The sequence below is a fragment of the Haemaphysalis longicornis genome, unplaced genomic scaffold (genome assembly GCF_048455015.1).
Source record: "Haemaphysalis longicornis isolate Haplotype H1 unplaced genomic scaffold, Haemaphysalis longicornis Haplotype H1 scaffold_7, whole genome shotgun sequence".
Taxonomy (NCBI): Eukaryota; Metazoa; Arthropoda; class Arachnida; order Ixodida; family Ixodidae; genus Haemaphysalis; species Haemaphysalis longicornis.
This window is the reverse complement of record NW_027526422.1, coordinates 17,631,007-17,645,404: the sequence shown is the minus strand read 5'-3', so window position 1 is coordinate 17,645,404 and position 14,398 is coordinate 17,631,007. Positions and strand designations below refer to the sequence as shown.

Below are 14,398 nucleotides of genomic sequence, written 5' to 3'. Positions count from 1 at the left end.
CACTGGAGTTGATTTGATTGTTTGTTTGTGGGGTATAACGCTCCGACGCTACGCAGACGATGAGGCTCACCGTAGAGGAGGGCTCCGGATTAATTTTGACCACCTGGGGATCTTAACGTGCGCCGAAATCTGGAACGCACGGGCCATTTTGCTTTTCGCCTCCACCAGAAAAGCGGCCGCCGCGGCAGGGAAGCTACGCTCTGCAGTACATAGATAGGTACATGCAGAAGGGGGTCCTAAAGTTAAATCTGTCACGGGGACCTCCTGTAACAATGTTTGATGGCACATAAAATCGTAGAGGTTTTAGCAGTCGGCTTTGCGTCTAAGGAAGCAACGAGAAGGAAAAAAAAGGAAAAAAGAAAAGAAAAGAAAAAGAACAAAAGCAGGACAGAAAAAAGTTTCAACAGTCGATTACAGTTTCGTAGTAGAAAATATACAATAATAGCAAAGAACATGGGAAACAGAAAAAAAGGCACGGCACCGGGTATCATGCATTGGTTGTTTAGGCGACGCACAACGTTCAATGCTTACATAGTAAATGCACACACCGATGCGTTAAGTGCCGTAATACGAAAAACTCGAAGAAAAAGTGCATTAGACTTCTCAATCTTTAAGTCATTGAAAATTAAGGTATATCACCGGCACGATTTAGGGGCCTGGTTTTGTTGGAGAACCTTTTTTCCTCCTCACGTCCTCTTTCTCTCTTCCATCTGAAGAGCTAAACTCAGTTTCACTCACGAGCCAAAGCTAAACCTGTGCTTTGAGTCTGGCCGGTTTAAAATGTTACGGATTAATTTGTACCACCTGGGAATCCTTATCGTGTGGTGAAACCCCGCGCGGACATAAGCTGAAAATTGTTTTTCGCCTCGCTGATCTCAAGATGTTGGCACTAGAACAGCGCGTTTTCGGAAACGCCATGGACCAAGCCACATGTGGTGACAATTCGCGTATTTGGGAAAAAAAATTCTGCCTTCAGGAACAGTTACCTGAGCAGAAATACGCCGATTTTATTGCTGTGTTTGAAGGAACGGTGACACGTGTATTATTAGGATAAAGAAAGTTAAGATAAAGGAACAAAAGCAAGTGGGCGCTACCTGGGACCCGAACATTACAAACAACGAAAAAAGAAACACTCGTGTTACCCGTTAGTATTACTACGTCCATTGGCGCAGCCGCACGTAGCACTGTATTCTGTGTTCGAGATTCAAATCTTTGAATTAGTGAGCATATGTGTAACTGTGCTATATAGGATTGCATATTTAATTGGACACCTGAATCCCTCTATCGTGAGCTGAGATATCGACCACAGGCCTTCGCGTCCGAACCAAAAAAGTGTCCTGGTCTTATTATTTTTCAGCGAAAAGGCTGAAGCGAAGGCAGATTAGCTTTATTTGGCATTAAAGGAAACGCACGCGTATTGTGGGGTGCAGGTTTTCGGCCTGCATTTTAGTGCTTATAGTACTTCGTTCAGCTTTCACAGCAACAAAATGAAGCGCAGGGCCTGTGTCGCCATTTGATTCAGGTTGACAAAAAGGATCATCTTTGCAGCCTTAAAACAAGCACCCGTTGCACACACACACACAAAAAGCTTTAAGAAATCAGGATAACTCGGAAGCTACGGAGTAGGTAGGTAATAAAGGGGTAGGTAAGGGGAAGGTCCGCATGATACGATAAGTTTATTGCGCATGGGATGAATTGCGTAAAATTGTAGAAGGATGTATGAGACAAATCAAATGTCATCCAAACTGCGCAACTACCGCTGACATAGCACGCATAATGAACATAAGTGCCCGCACGCTGAGAATTTCACCACGTCGACCCATTTTCGAAACGGGCAAGTCAAATTAGTCGCCGTTCAAACGATGTCAACTGCCGCAGTGGCGCGCATTCAGTGTTGCACCATTTGTGAAAACCCACGAACATCTACGCCTCTTTTTCCTTTCAATCTTTCAATACAGCGTCGTACGGTAACAGTGAAAAAAAAAAGGTTCTCTTGCGGCAACGCCTGTTTCGACTACGTCGTAAACAGTCCGGATAGCGTACACCGACTAGTAGGAGAGGCGGACAACATACCACCAGGCCATCCTGAAAATAACTACGCGGACGGTCTGGCTCGTAGAAATGTAGATAAAAAAAAGTGCGCTATACTTGAAGTCCCTATAAGAGCGTTCAACCTACGACCGGCCAAAATCATGCGCTGTCTAGTTATCCAGATACACCGACGGGGCCGGTAACAAAAATATTGACTCAAAGCGTTGAGGAGCGCTTTGCTGATCGGCTCGAAGACAAAGATAAATTTAATGAGACGCAGTGGGTATCGGCTATTCTGAGAGGCGGACGTGGGGCTGGAAACGCACGTAGGCATACGGCGCACCATTAAGCTTCTCTGCAATGTCTCAAGCCGTCTAGCCGCAGCGACGCACTGCCGTTCGTTTTACCCCCCCCCCCCCCTTCCCTAGACGAACAACCGATGCAGGCCGCCCAGCGTAGCAATAAACTGAACAGGTCATAAACTGCTGCTTCCAGTGCCAGATTTAGGAGGGCTGGACCGGCAGTGGTTAACGCAAGCGACTTTTGTACCTATTTCGAAATAAACACGCCAGAGGCGGCGTGTCTGTTGCAGCATCTTTATCTGCGAGCTGTTCTTCAGCCCATCTATCGAACTCTGCATTTCTGGGCCAGTTCTTCTTCTCCTGGTGTAGGTTACGTGTTCGGAACCTTTTTCACTGGGGAGATATGGGACTACTGCGCGCTAGCCATGTGCGAATAGTCTTTTCTTTTTTTTCGAATCGAATACGAAGCGGATAGTGATATTGATCGAATATTTTTCGATTAGTATCCAATATTTTCGTATCGAAGCGAATATTTTCTAATTGAATGTAATCCATAGTAATTATATTAAATGAAGCAATTATGCCAGCATAAAAGTCAATGGAAGTAGTATTAACATTTATTTTACTGCTTAAATGCAAGACAAAGGAAGTGACAACAAATTCAGATTTAATGCAAGTTTATTGACAAAATATTATATCTATTTCTGTGGTGTAATTGCTTGGCCTGCATTGGTGCACTACTTTAGTAATGAGGTATTACTGTGGATAAACACGAGCTGTTCCACACGCTCTGGAAGGAGAACTTGCCTCCTGCACGTGACAACATTTCCAGATGCCGAGAAAAGTCTCTCGCTTGAGACTTGTGTGGCTGGTATTGAGAGGTATATAAGCGCAATCCTCGACAGTACTGGGTACCGGCTCTTCCCCGTGTTTTTCCACCAGAGATAAGGGTTCTCAGAGCGAGGTATTACGGGCATGCGGATATAGTCCTCTACCTCTTATAGTGGTTGCTGTCGGGTGCTCGCCTGTGATGAGTTAGTAGAGGCCAGTGCACCAAAGACAACCCAGACGTCGCTGATCACAGGTGCAGGTGTGCAGCTGGCATCAGCTTCGTTGCCACTGTGTGCAGGAAGGACCTTCTCCACAGCAGAATAGAGGTGGTTCTTTTCTCGCCTGCTTCTGTGTAGCACACTGCCTTGAACCTCGGATCCAACAGCTAGGGTACTTAAGGTACGTGCACTCTGCATCTTGCTGTCCGCAAATCGTGACTTCATGCTCCGCAGAAGGTTTCCTGCAAACGCCGCATCTTCACCACCATTTTGACACCGACGAGACAGAAGAATCTGCATACAGTGCACCAGTGGTATAACTTGGGATAGTGTGGGATGTTTTTCAGAAGGCAATTCCCGTGTTGCCTCCTCGACGCACTTCAAAAAGGAAATGACCGCAGCCATGAGACGCCATTCACTGCAAGTCAAGTACTCTATCGTATCTTGCCCGGAGAGATCAACTGAAATTGCTTGTCGCAGCTTAAGTAGACGACACATCATCTCATACTCGCTGTTCCACGGTGTGCAAAGATCCCGTGTCACCTCAAGCGGTTCAAGGCCTATGTTCACCTGTGCTTCTCTTAGGCGGCTTCTTGCTTGCGAGCTCCTTCTGTAATGGTAAACAATAGCTCGGGCATTGGAAAAGAGCTCCTCGAACTTCGGAGTCTCCTTTATTGCACTCTGAATGCACAGCAGCAGTGTGTGCGCGAAGCAATTTATGCACAACCATGGGGTTCGCGACACTGCTCCAAGAATATTCCTTGCCTTGCTTGTGATAACAAAAACGGGAATACCTTGAGGCAGGCCCCAATCCTTTGGAAGCTCGAGCAGCACGTCCTTCAGGTTAGCAGAAGTATGGCACTCAGGCACATGCTTGCACGCCAGGTTGTATGTGTGCGGTTGAAATTGTGAAATAAGCAAGTGGCATGTCATGGAGACGTAACTGTCCCCTTTCCTCGACGTCCATCCGTCAGTGGTTAGGGAGTAGCACGGCGCCCCCTTCTCTAAGTGATTGCGCAACTCGCTTAGCACTTTTCCTTTTCTTTAGTGTAAAGATCTGGAACAACAGTTCGGGAAACTGTGGTTCTTTACGGTACTTTGTACTCTGGTACGGCGGCATGCATTGACGCCAAAAACCCTGGCTCTTCAACGAGCGGGTATGAGTGCAACCGAGTTTCAATAAATTGAGTGACCTTTTTTGTGAGCACCTTGCCCGCTGTCTGTCATTACTTAATAGAGGCTTGAAGTGGTGGGGAGTGCTTGCAGAATTCACGTTCAACCTTTTGTTTGCTGATTTCTTAGCACTGTAAGTACACTCAGAAGCGCGGATCTTTTAGTTCTCCTTAAATGGTCCCGGGTGAAGCCGCAAGTGATTTACGAGGGTTGTGGTGGTTCCCGTCGGTGTTTTCAAACACGTCTTACACGCGCAACACTTCGCAGTCTTAACGGAACGATCGAATAAGTTCCATATCGCGCTGCGAGAACTTTGCTGAGGAGTCCCTTCCATGTTCCTGGTGTGCACAAACCAAATGATGAAAGCACGAAATTTGATGAGGGCCCACCGCAAAGCCCTGATGCCGAGAATGGTATGAACAAAGAATACACCGTGAACGCGCGAAACACGCAAAATGGGAGAAATGCGCCGAGAGAAAGCCAAAAGCTTCCCGTGTTGCCAGACTAGCAACGTCGTAGCAAACTAGGCTTTGAAAAATTAATACACAATAGCCATACAAATCTGCCACTTATATTACATTACTTTATTACGTATTTACTTGCGTTTTGAAAGGCAATTTGCGTCCCAATTCACGCCCCAGACTGATGGTTGCTTTTGCTGGGAGGCTACGCTTTTGCGGGTTGCGTAAGTCACGTTTATCCAGTTCTTGCTTAGCCTTTCGGATTTGTTTTTGTTGCTTCGAGGAACAAGTCCCACACAACGTTTCTATAGATACTTTTTTTAATATCTGTAAGTGTTGGCCACACGCAGCTGGATTTTTACACCCCCTACCCATCGCTATCACGAGTGTGTTTACTTTCGTTCGTCCTTGCGTGGCTTTCGTCACCCGCAGAAGGAGTGGTAGGAGGACTAGCGCGCAGATGTCGGTAAAACATTTTATAAGCGTTGTAGCACATGCCTAAAGACACAGTCTTATCAAATAAACGTGAGGCAATACACACCACCGTGTTCGTTCATTAGGTAACTATCTGAATTAAAATCGGGTGAACGTGCAAGGGAGGTTGATGCACTGATGTGTATTCAGGGGCTAACAAATGGGCGAACAGAACGAATGACAGTGTCACGCCATTTCTTGACTTGTGGTGTGCGGCCGTTTGCAGGCAGATTAGCTTTTTTCTCTGATTGTGGCGGTTCACCTCAGCAGAACTCCCGAACTTCGAAAATATTCGGAAATATTAGAACTTTACGAATGGCCCTATTCCGTTTCGAAGCCGAAGTCGAATACCGGGTATTTGCTTCGAGATTAGAAGATTTCCAATATGCGCACAGGGCTACTGCGCGCCTATTTCACACTTCCCATCCTTAAGGGTGGATACGAAGAGACTCTTCCTTCATACCTTTTACCCACGTCACGGGCAAAATTATGCGAGCGGCTAGATTGTAACAAGGACACTGTACGGCCCCTTCCGTGTCAACGTCACCTGTCCCCCACAAAACAAGCACGTTTTAACCGGAAAACAAGCTTGAAATATTTTGAGCCGAGCTTTGCCCGTCCGTCGCACCAAAAAACCTCGAAGCCCCAAGAAAAAAAATGCGGCTAGCGAGGCTACGGGAATCGAATCCGGGACCATTACGCCGTGAAACTGTCAACCGAACCCCCGTGCCACCCCAAAGGCGCTACGGGTATGGTGTTAGCAGCGGCGGAGAACAATAACATGTGCTGCCAACTGAAAAGACAACCCCGCGTTATGAAACCAGCGTCTATTCGATTGAGCTATCATTGCATTCCGGGCGCACAGCATTTCCTTCGGGTGCGTAGCGCGGGCGTTGGCTTTGGACTTGGCCGCGGGTTCTAGCGCGTGCTAACGCAGTCCACTTTAGGAGAGAGATGTGAAAGGCTGCGGACGAAACGACCCGGGCCGGCCAGTCATGGAGAACTTTCAGCGGCAAGTTCGGAAACCCATGTGAGGTGCAACAGTCGGGTCTCCGACGAAGGGACAGGGGCCACCAGCTGTGCTGTTTCTCCAACCTTGCTCCAATAGTGCACGCATCTTTTCGAAACAAAAACTGGACTCTGTCGGCGCCTGTGTAGTGTGAGCTGAAGATCCTTCATTTGTCAGATAGCAGGGGATCCGGTGCACTCCCTTGTTAAGAAACCGGAATTATTTCTCATTTTGTTCCTTGCTCTATGTTTAAATACTGACGACTTTGTATCCTGATGTAGGGACGAAGGGTTTTCGCACAGGCATCATTGTTACGCTTATTGTGGGGAAGTCCACTTTCAGCCAAACACAGGCCAAGTTGTGTCACTTTGTAGGCTGGTCAGGGGATATCTAGAGCAGTATTCCTCAGCTGTTGTGAGGATATCAAACTACTTGTCTTTTTATGCTGTCCCTGCATACTGCAGATTGCTTACAATGCTTACATTCTGCAAACGTTGCGCACAAAATGCATTCCACTCCTGCAACCACAAGCAGAAGCGGGTCTGCAGCCACGTCCTCCATCCTGTGCAAAACTGCTCTGGACTCCAACACCAAGGAGCCCACGTATCATGTGTGTCGGTTGTAGATACCGAAACATCGCAGTGCCGCTATAAAATACGACTACCAATACGAGGAATGCGAAACTGTCCATACGTCGGGGCGTACACGGGAACGGACACATCGTTCGTTTCACCATACAGACAGACAGACAGACAAACAGACAGGCAGACAGACAGACAGACAGACAGACAGACAGACAGACAGACAGACAGACAGACAGACAGACAGACAGACAGACAGACAGACAGAGATAACTTTATTTGGCAACAGAAGGCGTTCAAAAAAAGAAAAGTTGAAAGTAGCGCTCGTCCCACCGTCTCGCTCTCTGCCGGCATTTTTTTCTTTCTTGCGCTGCTTTATTCTTGGTTATAAATAATAAACCAACCAGCCCCTAACAAGCTTTAACAGGCGCCATATCGCAGCGCTACTGTGCAATTTCTTGCGTAACTCCACTCGACTAGATGTTTAAAATAGCTCATACCCCCCACATCGTGAATAGCCCGTACGCTTTCGCAAGAAACTTCACGAATCCGCGACAAGTGCTCGCCTTTTCCGGTTGCGTTGAGCAACCAACCGGCGGGCGGCTTGCACGCTCGCTGTGGCAGCGCGCTCACATACATGCAACCACGTTCATGCATGCATGTGCATTATACGCAGCGGGGGCTCCCGGCGGCGGCAGCAGCTGAAGGCCTCCCGTCGGCGGCGCCACTTCCGGGCCCTGCGCGTGCTCGTGTACGCGGGCCTCGTGTTGGGCTTCCTGTACCAGGCGTCGGACGTGGTCGTCAACTACCTCACCTACCCGACCACCAACGACGTGCGCGTCGAGGGACCTGAGCAGCTCGACATGCCCGCCGCCTCCGTCTGCATCACCAACTGGTCAGCAAGCACCTCGTGCCCGGCGCACCATGCACGTCCTCGCGTTATGGCCGTCCACGGGATAATATTTCGTATGGAGAACAAAGCGTGTCTCTGCGCAGCCAGAGTTGGATGGGTGTTGTTTAAAACGTGAAAGGCAAACCGAGAAAAGGAGGAAGAAGAGGAGCACTCTTACCATAAGCGAAGGGCCCGTTTGGAGAGAAGGGGGACATAGGGAAGGAAGGAGGCTCTGGTTGCTTCATGTCCCCCAGGAGTTTGGTGTTGCCTGTGTTGGCGCGGGGAGCGGACCCGCATCTCCAGACTTCCGGTGAAAGGCGCTATCTATGGAGAATTTTGTAACCAGTGTGAGGGTATACACTCGTCGGCAGTATGAGGGCCTATAGAGGTGATTGATGCATCACTTGTAAAACGGGGTGTGACTGCGCTGAAAAGTATAAATTTCGGCAAAGGCAAATGAGGGGGCGGCGATCACCTTTGGTGGCATTCTGGAAGCGAAGGCATTTAGGCGTTGGTAAAGGGCCGCACCGTCCTCCCAACCTTCCAGGGGAACGGCTGGCGTTGGCAGTGTATTTATTAATGAAGGCTCGGACAGAAAGATTCCAGGCAAAGAAGAAACGAGGTGTGGGATGCGTTTAAGAAGCGCTACTAAATAAAGAAGACACTTCCCCTGACACTCAATAAAAGCAGTCGATGAATGCTCCCATGGCCCACACTCTGCAGACTTTGAGGCGGTGCGGTGCACCACAAAAGAAAGGTGGTAGCTATCACACTTAGGGGTAATAAATTGGGCACGTCAAGGATTATCGCGACATGGGCTGGCAGTCGTCATAACGCAGTTCGGCAGATAAAAGAATGGAAGTTGGGTTGGACGCTTGAGCGAAGGAACGGACAAAAAGCGGACCACTCACGCAAGTTTCTGGCTGTCGAGCAAAGGGGCCGAGACGCCGAGGCAGGCTGGCACACGCCAGATGAGGGGATGAGATGAGAAGATTTGGAGGGGACTCAACTGACTACAGGTAGAAGTGCGAGGAAGTCATTGCAACAGGACCTGCAGAGGGTGTCTGCTGTGTGATGAAAGAAAACTCGAATATTGTTAATTATTTGGCCATGGAAAACAGTAACTTAAAACGAGAGACAGTCCGATAAGTAATTGTTTTTTACGGTTCGCGATGGCCGTATATACTGGGTTATTCATTTCTCCGGCGTTCCTTCACGTACATGCTCTTTCAAAGGGACCATGAAGACAAAATACAACCTTGATTAATTTGAAAGTAATAGCCTTACGTAAGCCACTAAGCAGCACTCTAGGTATGGGAGACGCTGTTTAAACAAAAAAACTAAGGGACTATTGTAAAAAATATGAAACTTTTTTCCTGCAGTGACGGATTATAGACAGGATGGACGTAATATCGCCTAGCATTAAAACATAGTTATTTCTGAGTTAACTGAACGTTAGACTTCAAAGGATGCGATCAAATGGATTTAGAGGCCTTACTACAATCGCCCAGTCACGTTTCTTAGCTGTAACTTAGGCCGGAAACCGCACAAACAAGATTTTGTGACGTCACAGAGGAGTTGACAGAAAGTGTCTGAGGAGTCGCCACTGCTTCATTTGTTTACCGTAAAATCTCCGTTACTCGTTTGAAGTATGCTATAAAAGAGGTATCGTTCTAATAGGGGCAAAGCGGTCCTTTTAATGAATCAAACTTGTTTTAACACGAAAGTGTTTTGTTCCTAGATATACGAAGATTTCGGTGACGTCATATCCGTCACGAAAGTGACGCCATTACAACAAAGCAAGCGGCCTGTAAAGGGTGCACCCCTGCACACAGGGTCTTCTTGCGGAAAAGCAACCTTTAGTACTATAGCGTACTAAATCTACAAATCTACATGGGGGAAATATTCGGCTTCCAGAAGCCCTAGGCTTTAAGGGTAGCACAGGGGAAGCTAACTTCAAGGCTGTCAAGGCGACGAAAAGAAGATTAGAATGCTGGTGGACGAAAAGCAGAGAGGGGAGCATTGCTTAGGACAGTTACCACCTGTAACACACAAAAAAAATGTATTTTGTGCCTAATAAGCTTTTTGTGCCTGCCCAAGCAGCGCTAGTATTAAACCAAGAGTATAAAACATAGGTATATTAGTCCTTTTTGGTAAGATGACGTCATCACCCCGCTACAAAGGGGAAACCATTAGCAATCATCATCAATTATAATCAGTACGTTATACTTAGGGTTGTCCGTTTTGTGGTTTTATGTTTTAACACGGTAGTGTTTTATGCCGGGTACACCAAGATTTCACTGACGTCATATCCGTCACGGAAATGAAGCCAGTACGCCTTTGCCGAATTGACCCGCCAGCAGGACGTCGCTCTCGAAGAACACCCACAAGACAGCCGCCGACCCGCAAATCATGCTCAGCTGCAGATTTCGCTGCACAATTCACTTTCGTGTCTTAGCGATTCCTATGACAGAGGGATCGACCACAGTTTTGTTTATCTTCATGGCCCGTTTAACAGCGTTCCCGATGGACTAGTGGTCCCGCTTGCCGAGGAAACGATTCTTTGTGTTTGCAACAGGCCTCAGTCCCCGAGGTATCGAGAAATTCCCATTGGGTTGTCAAGGTCGGCGCGACAATCGTTGCCCAGATTGTATAGCACCAACATGGCGCTGTAATTGCGCAAAAAGTTTTCGAAGTCATTCCGACCGGACCTTGGAAAAAGGACGAACACTTGGTTGCACTTCCTGCCTCTCCTATCCTTAGCGCGTACATGCCAGGAGATCTGTTTGAATTACGCGGTATCCGTGACACGTAGTGAGAAGAACCGGCCGCGTGTACAGCAAATAAAGATCAGTGCCCGCCTCATTGGAGGCACGCTTACACAGACACACACCCGGTGATGTCGACGTCAGCGAAATGCGGCGTGGCGTATGTGTTGATCGCCACATCTGCAATTTCTAGATGTTCTTGCATCGGCCTACAGCAAAAGCTCCCCTGACGTCATTCATATTGGTGAATTCAAGTGGCTCTCAGTGTTACATGAGAAAAATTACCTCACGAAAAAACACAGAATTCATGCGAGTATAGGAACCTGGTTTCGCCAAACCATTCTTTTTGGTGATGCCAGCCTTTTGCTGTACATTACCTGCGGCACAAGTCCTTATATAAGTCTAAAAATATTACTGCTTCTAACGATACTTCCCTGTTTAAGAAAATAAAATCTGTATTTCTGAAAGACGTTAACAAACACCCCACTTATCCCCTTATCGTAACATTCAAAGGAACACCAGCTTTTCCGCCTGAATCTACGAATGATAAAACTGTAAAACGAAGGACCCAACTTAAAAACCGTACCACAGTGGAGAAACTTAAACGAACGATATTTTCTGCACAAAAAGCTACTGTGCTGTCATCCGGGACATGTAGTAGACAGGGCGAATGTGACCGACTGCCGAAGGCAAGGTAAATTAAAAATGAAAGGATGTTGATTCGATTGAAAGGGTGTGTACACTGCTTTGGTTAAAAAGAGGGAGTCGGTCGACGCTGTGCCACCGGTGGTAATCGGCGATTACTATGCACCATGCATGCAGTGCTGAAATCAGCAACGGCATCGCACTCTCTTCCCTTTGCTGATTTAACACCTCATATCAGATACACATCCCTCCATCCCCACTGACAAGAAGAAAACAATTAATTAATTAATTAATTAATTAATTAATTAATTAATTCATTCATTCACTCCTAACCCTTACGCCGGTGCGTGCGCCTCTTGTTTTTCTTCGTCTACTTTTTCAGGATCGACAAGGAAAAGCTGTGTGCTCGCAAGCCTGAGTTCTGCAACTACACAGAGGTATGGCCATTTGCAGATACGGTGCCACCCTTTGTGTAGGGAGGGGGAATAGGGAGGAGCACAGCTTGGAGATTGGACAAGGCTTGCTATGAAGCCGGGGCGGGGGTGTCACTCCATGGGGTCTTGTTAGACTGCGCTGCTTTCAATAGTGATTACCCCCTCCTTCATGTATGAAGTGAAGTGAAGTTTATTTTCTTTTCATAAAGAAGAGGGAACCGAGGCAAAAGGCGGTTAAGCCTGACGAGGCCACGGCACCCAAAGGCAGTAGGCAGAAGAGATATAAACTCAAAAACCATTTACCAACAAGTGTTAAACACTCTTCGCACCACTGATGGGCTTCGCAGTGATAGTCTACGATTTTTTTTCGTCCAGCACATCCAGCACGTTTACACGCAAGAGGATATTTACGAGCGCTTCTTGCCCGACAGCATTCGCGAGAAATTGCAGTGTGCGCCTATTCGTGACTTCAACATGCATCGAACTTTCTGGTTTCTGACTTGGTACTCAATTAAAGAGTTTGGTACTCTTTTTTTTCAAATCTCCGGTTACCAAATGTTGGGCAGCGCTAGGATTAGGCGCGCCCCGAGAGCTGCAACACTTAAGTATAATTGGTGACCCCCGGAAAACCTACTTCATTCACTTAATATGATGGGCCGCGTTCGCAATAACGGATCCAAACTGGACGGCGTGGTAGCGTTATTGTTTGCACAGGCCTGAATTGCAATTAGTTTTTTGCTCTAAATACAAGCCTTGCACAATCTATGGAGGGGCGAAAATCCGAGGGAAAAGCGAAAACGCTCTTGTGTTCGAGATTTCGGCGCACTTTAAAGATCCCCAGGTGGTCAAAGTTAATCCGGAGCCCTCCACTACACGGCGTGCCTTATCGCTTGAGTTGCGTCGGTGCATTAAGCCCCACAATCAATCAATCAATCAATCAATCAATCAATCAATCAATCAATCAATCAATCAATCAATCAATCAATCAATCAATCAATCAATCAATCAATCAATCAATCAATAACAATCAATCAATCAATCAATCAATCAATCAATCAGCATTATAAGTGAATAATCCACACAAAAAAAAACGGCGAAACACAAGAACTTTAAAACTAACAGTCATCGCTCTGTCTGTTAGTTCTCTCTTCTTTGTGTTCTCGTTTTTTTTAACACTTTATTATTTTTCACATGTGCGAACTCGTGCAACCTTCCGTTCTACTGACAGTTATTCTGCCATGGACAACCCGCCACAAACATGTATGACAGACCAAGCCCTATGCTCGAGTCCTTTACAATGCGAAGGAGATAATTAAGGCCTGCTGGCATTTCCACCTTCCATTTTCCTTCACCCGTTTACGGCTCTCTTGTGATGGAATACTACAGAAGGAGTGCAGTAACAAGAGAAGCAACAGTACCTTTTGTACTACGGACATTTAAAATACGTACCCAAACACACACGAAACATATGTACACATTCCGTTTATCCGATAGGTCGATGGACTGTGCAACTATGCTGAGTTTCACGTCGTCCCACTAACAGCTTGTTATCTATTTCTTCGTCGCCCATATTGTATTATTTCCGGGCTTATATATTTACTTTTACATCATTTCGTCGACGCTGCTACTGTTGTCAAGGTAGCGACAGCTTGCTTTGGAAAAATTCTTCTCTAATGTGTAGCCCTTCACGCAGGGACGCCAGAAAAAGACTACAAAATTTATTTTGTGTTTTTTTTGTTTTTTTTTTGGGGGGGGAGGAGTACGAATTGCAAAGTTTTTATATTAACATTTTTCTAAAATATGAATTGTCAAAAGCTGCATTGTTACATTTGACAAAGCAGGCGTTTTCGACGAGGGGCTGCGTAGGTTTGTCAGCAGACAGAAAATTGGAGATTAGAGTTTACGTAAGGCTTGACCCAGCTCCATAAATGGAAGTCTTTTTTGATAAGACACAAAAGGTTTTTCGTCCGCACAGCGAACCCAATCTTGTCACCGCCGCTTTGTCTGCTTCCAGCTCCACCGGAGCGTATTATTAAAACTTGGATTGAGAAATATCAAGCCATGCCCATATTTTAATCTGCTCGTTCTGCTACGCACCCCTTTAATCATCGCAACTGAATATGGGTTCGCCAACGCTCTTTTCATCGATTCGCCCGATGCGATGTTCTCATGTAACACAAAGCAGCCGAGCTGCCATGCCCGTCTCTGGACTGAGTTCTCTAATCTTGCCGGCGTTTTCTATTCGCTCCTAAAACTTCCCAGGTCAAATACAGTAAAGACAAGCAGAAGTCTAACTGTTGCATATTTTATCAAATGCTGCTCCAATTGCGCTCGTAAAGAAATTGCAGAAACTCTTTCGGAAGCGGACATTCTCGGATAAATCTAGCCTCCTTGAAGTTGGCTTCACTTCTATGCACAAATATCTTAAAGGGAAGACATTCTTTTCGGAGGAAATATAAGCAGTCTGATATTAAGGTAGGAAATGCCGTAGGACCTTTTAAAACATACCTCCAAAAACGCCTATGTATCCCTATAAATCACTATACACGTACCCAGCCCGTTTAAGGTTAGCATAAATA

General features: G+C 46.6%; 1 protein-coding gene across 1 annotated transcript in view; it reads left to right on the top strand.

The window, feature by feature from the left end:
- The window catches only part of LOC144147175 (bile acid-sensitive ion channel-like), an 80,850-nt gene that overhangs the window by 446 nt on the left and 66,006 nt on the right, over window positions 1-14,398 (top strand). The window contains exons 2-3 of the mRNA XM_077679246.1: window positions 7,757-7,975; window positions 11,768-11,822. Of these exons, the coding sequence (XP_077535372.1) occupies window positions 7,757-7,975; window positions 11,768-11,822 (274 nt within the window). The remainder of the gene's footprint in view (window positions 1-7,756; window positions 7,976-11,767; window positions 11,823-14,398) is intronic.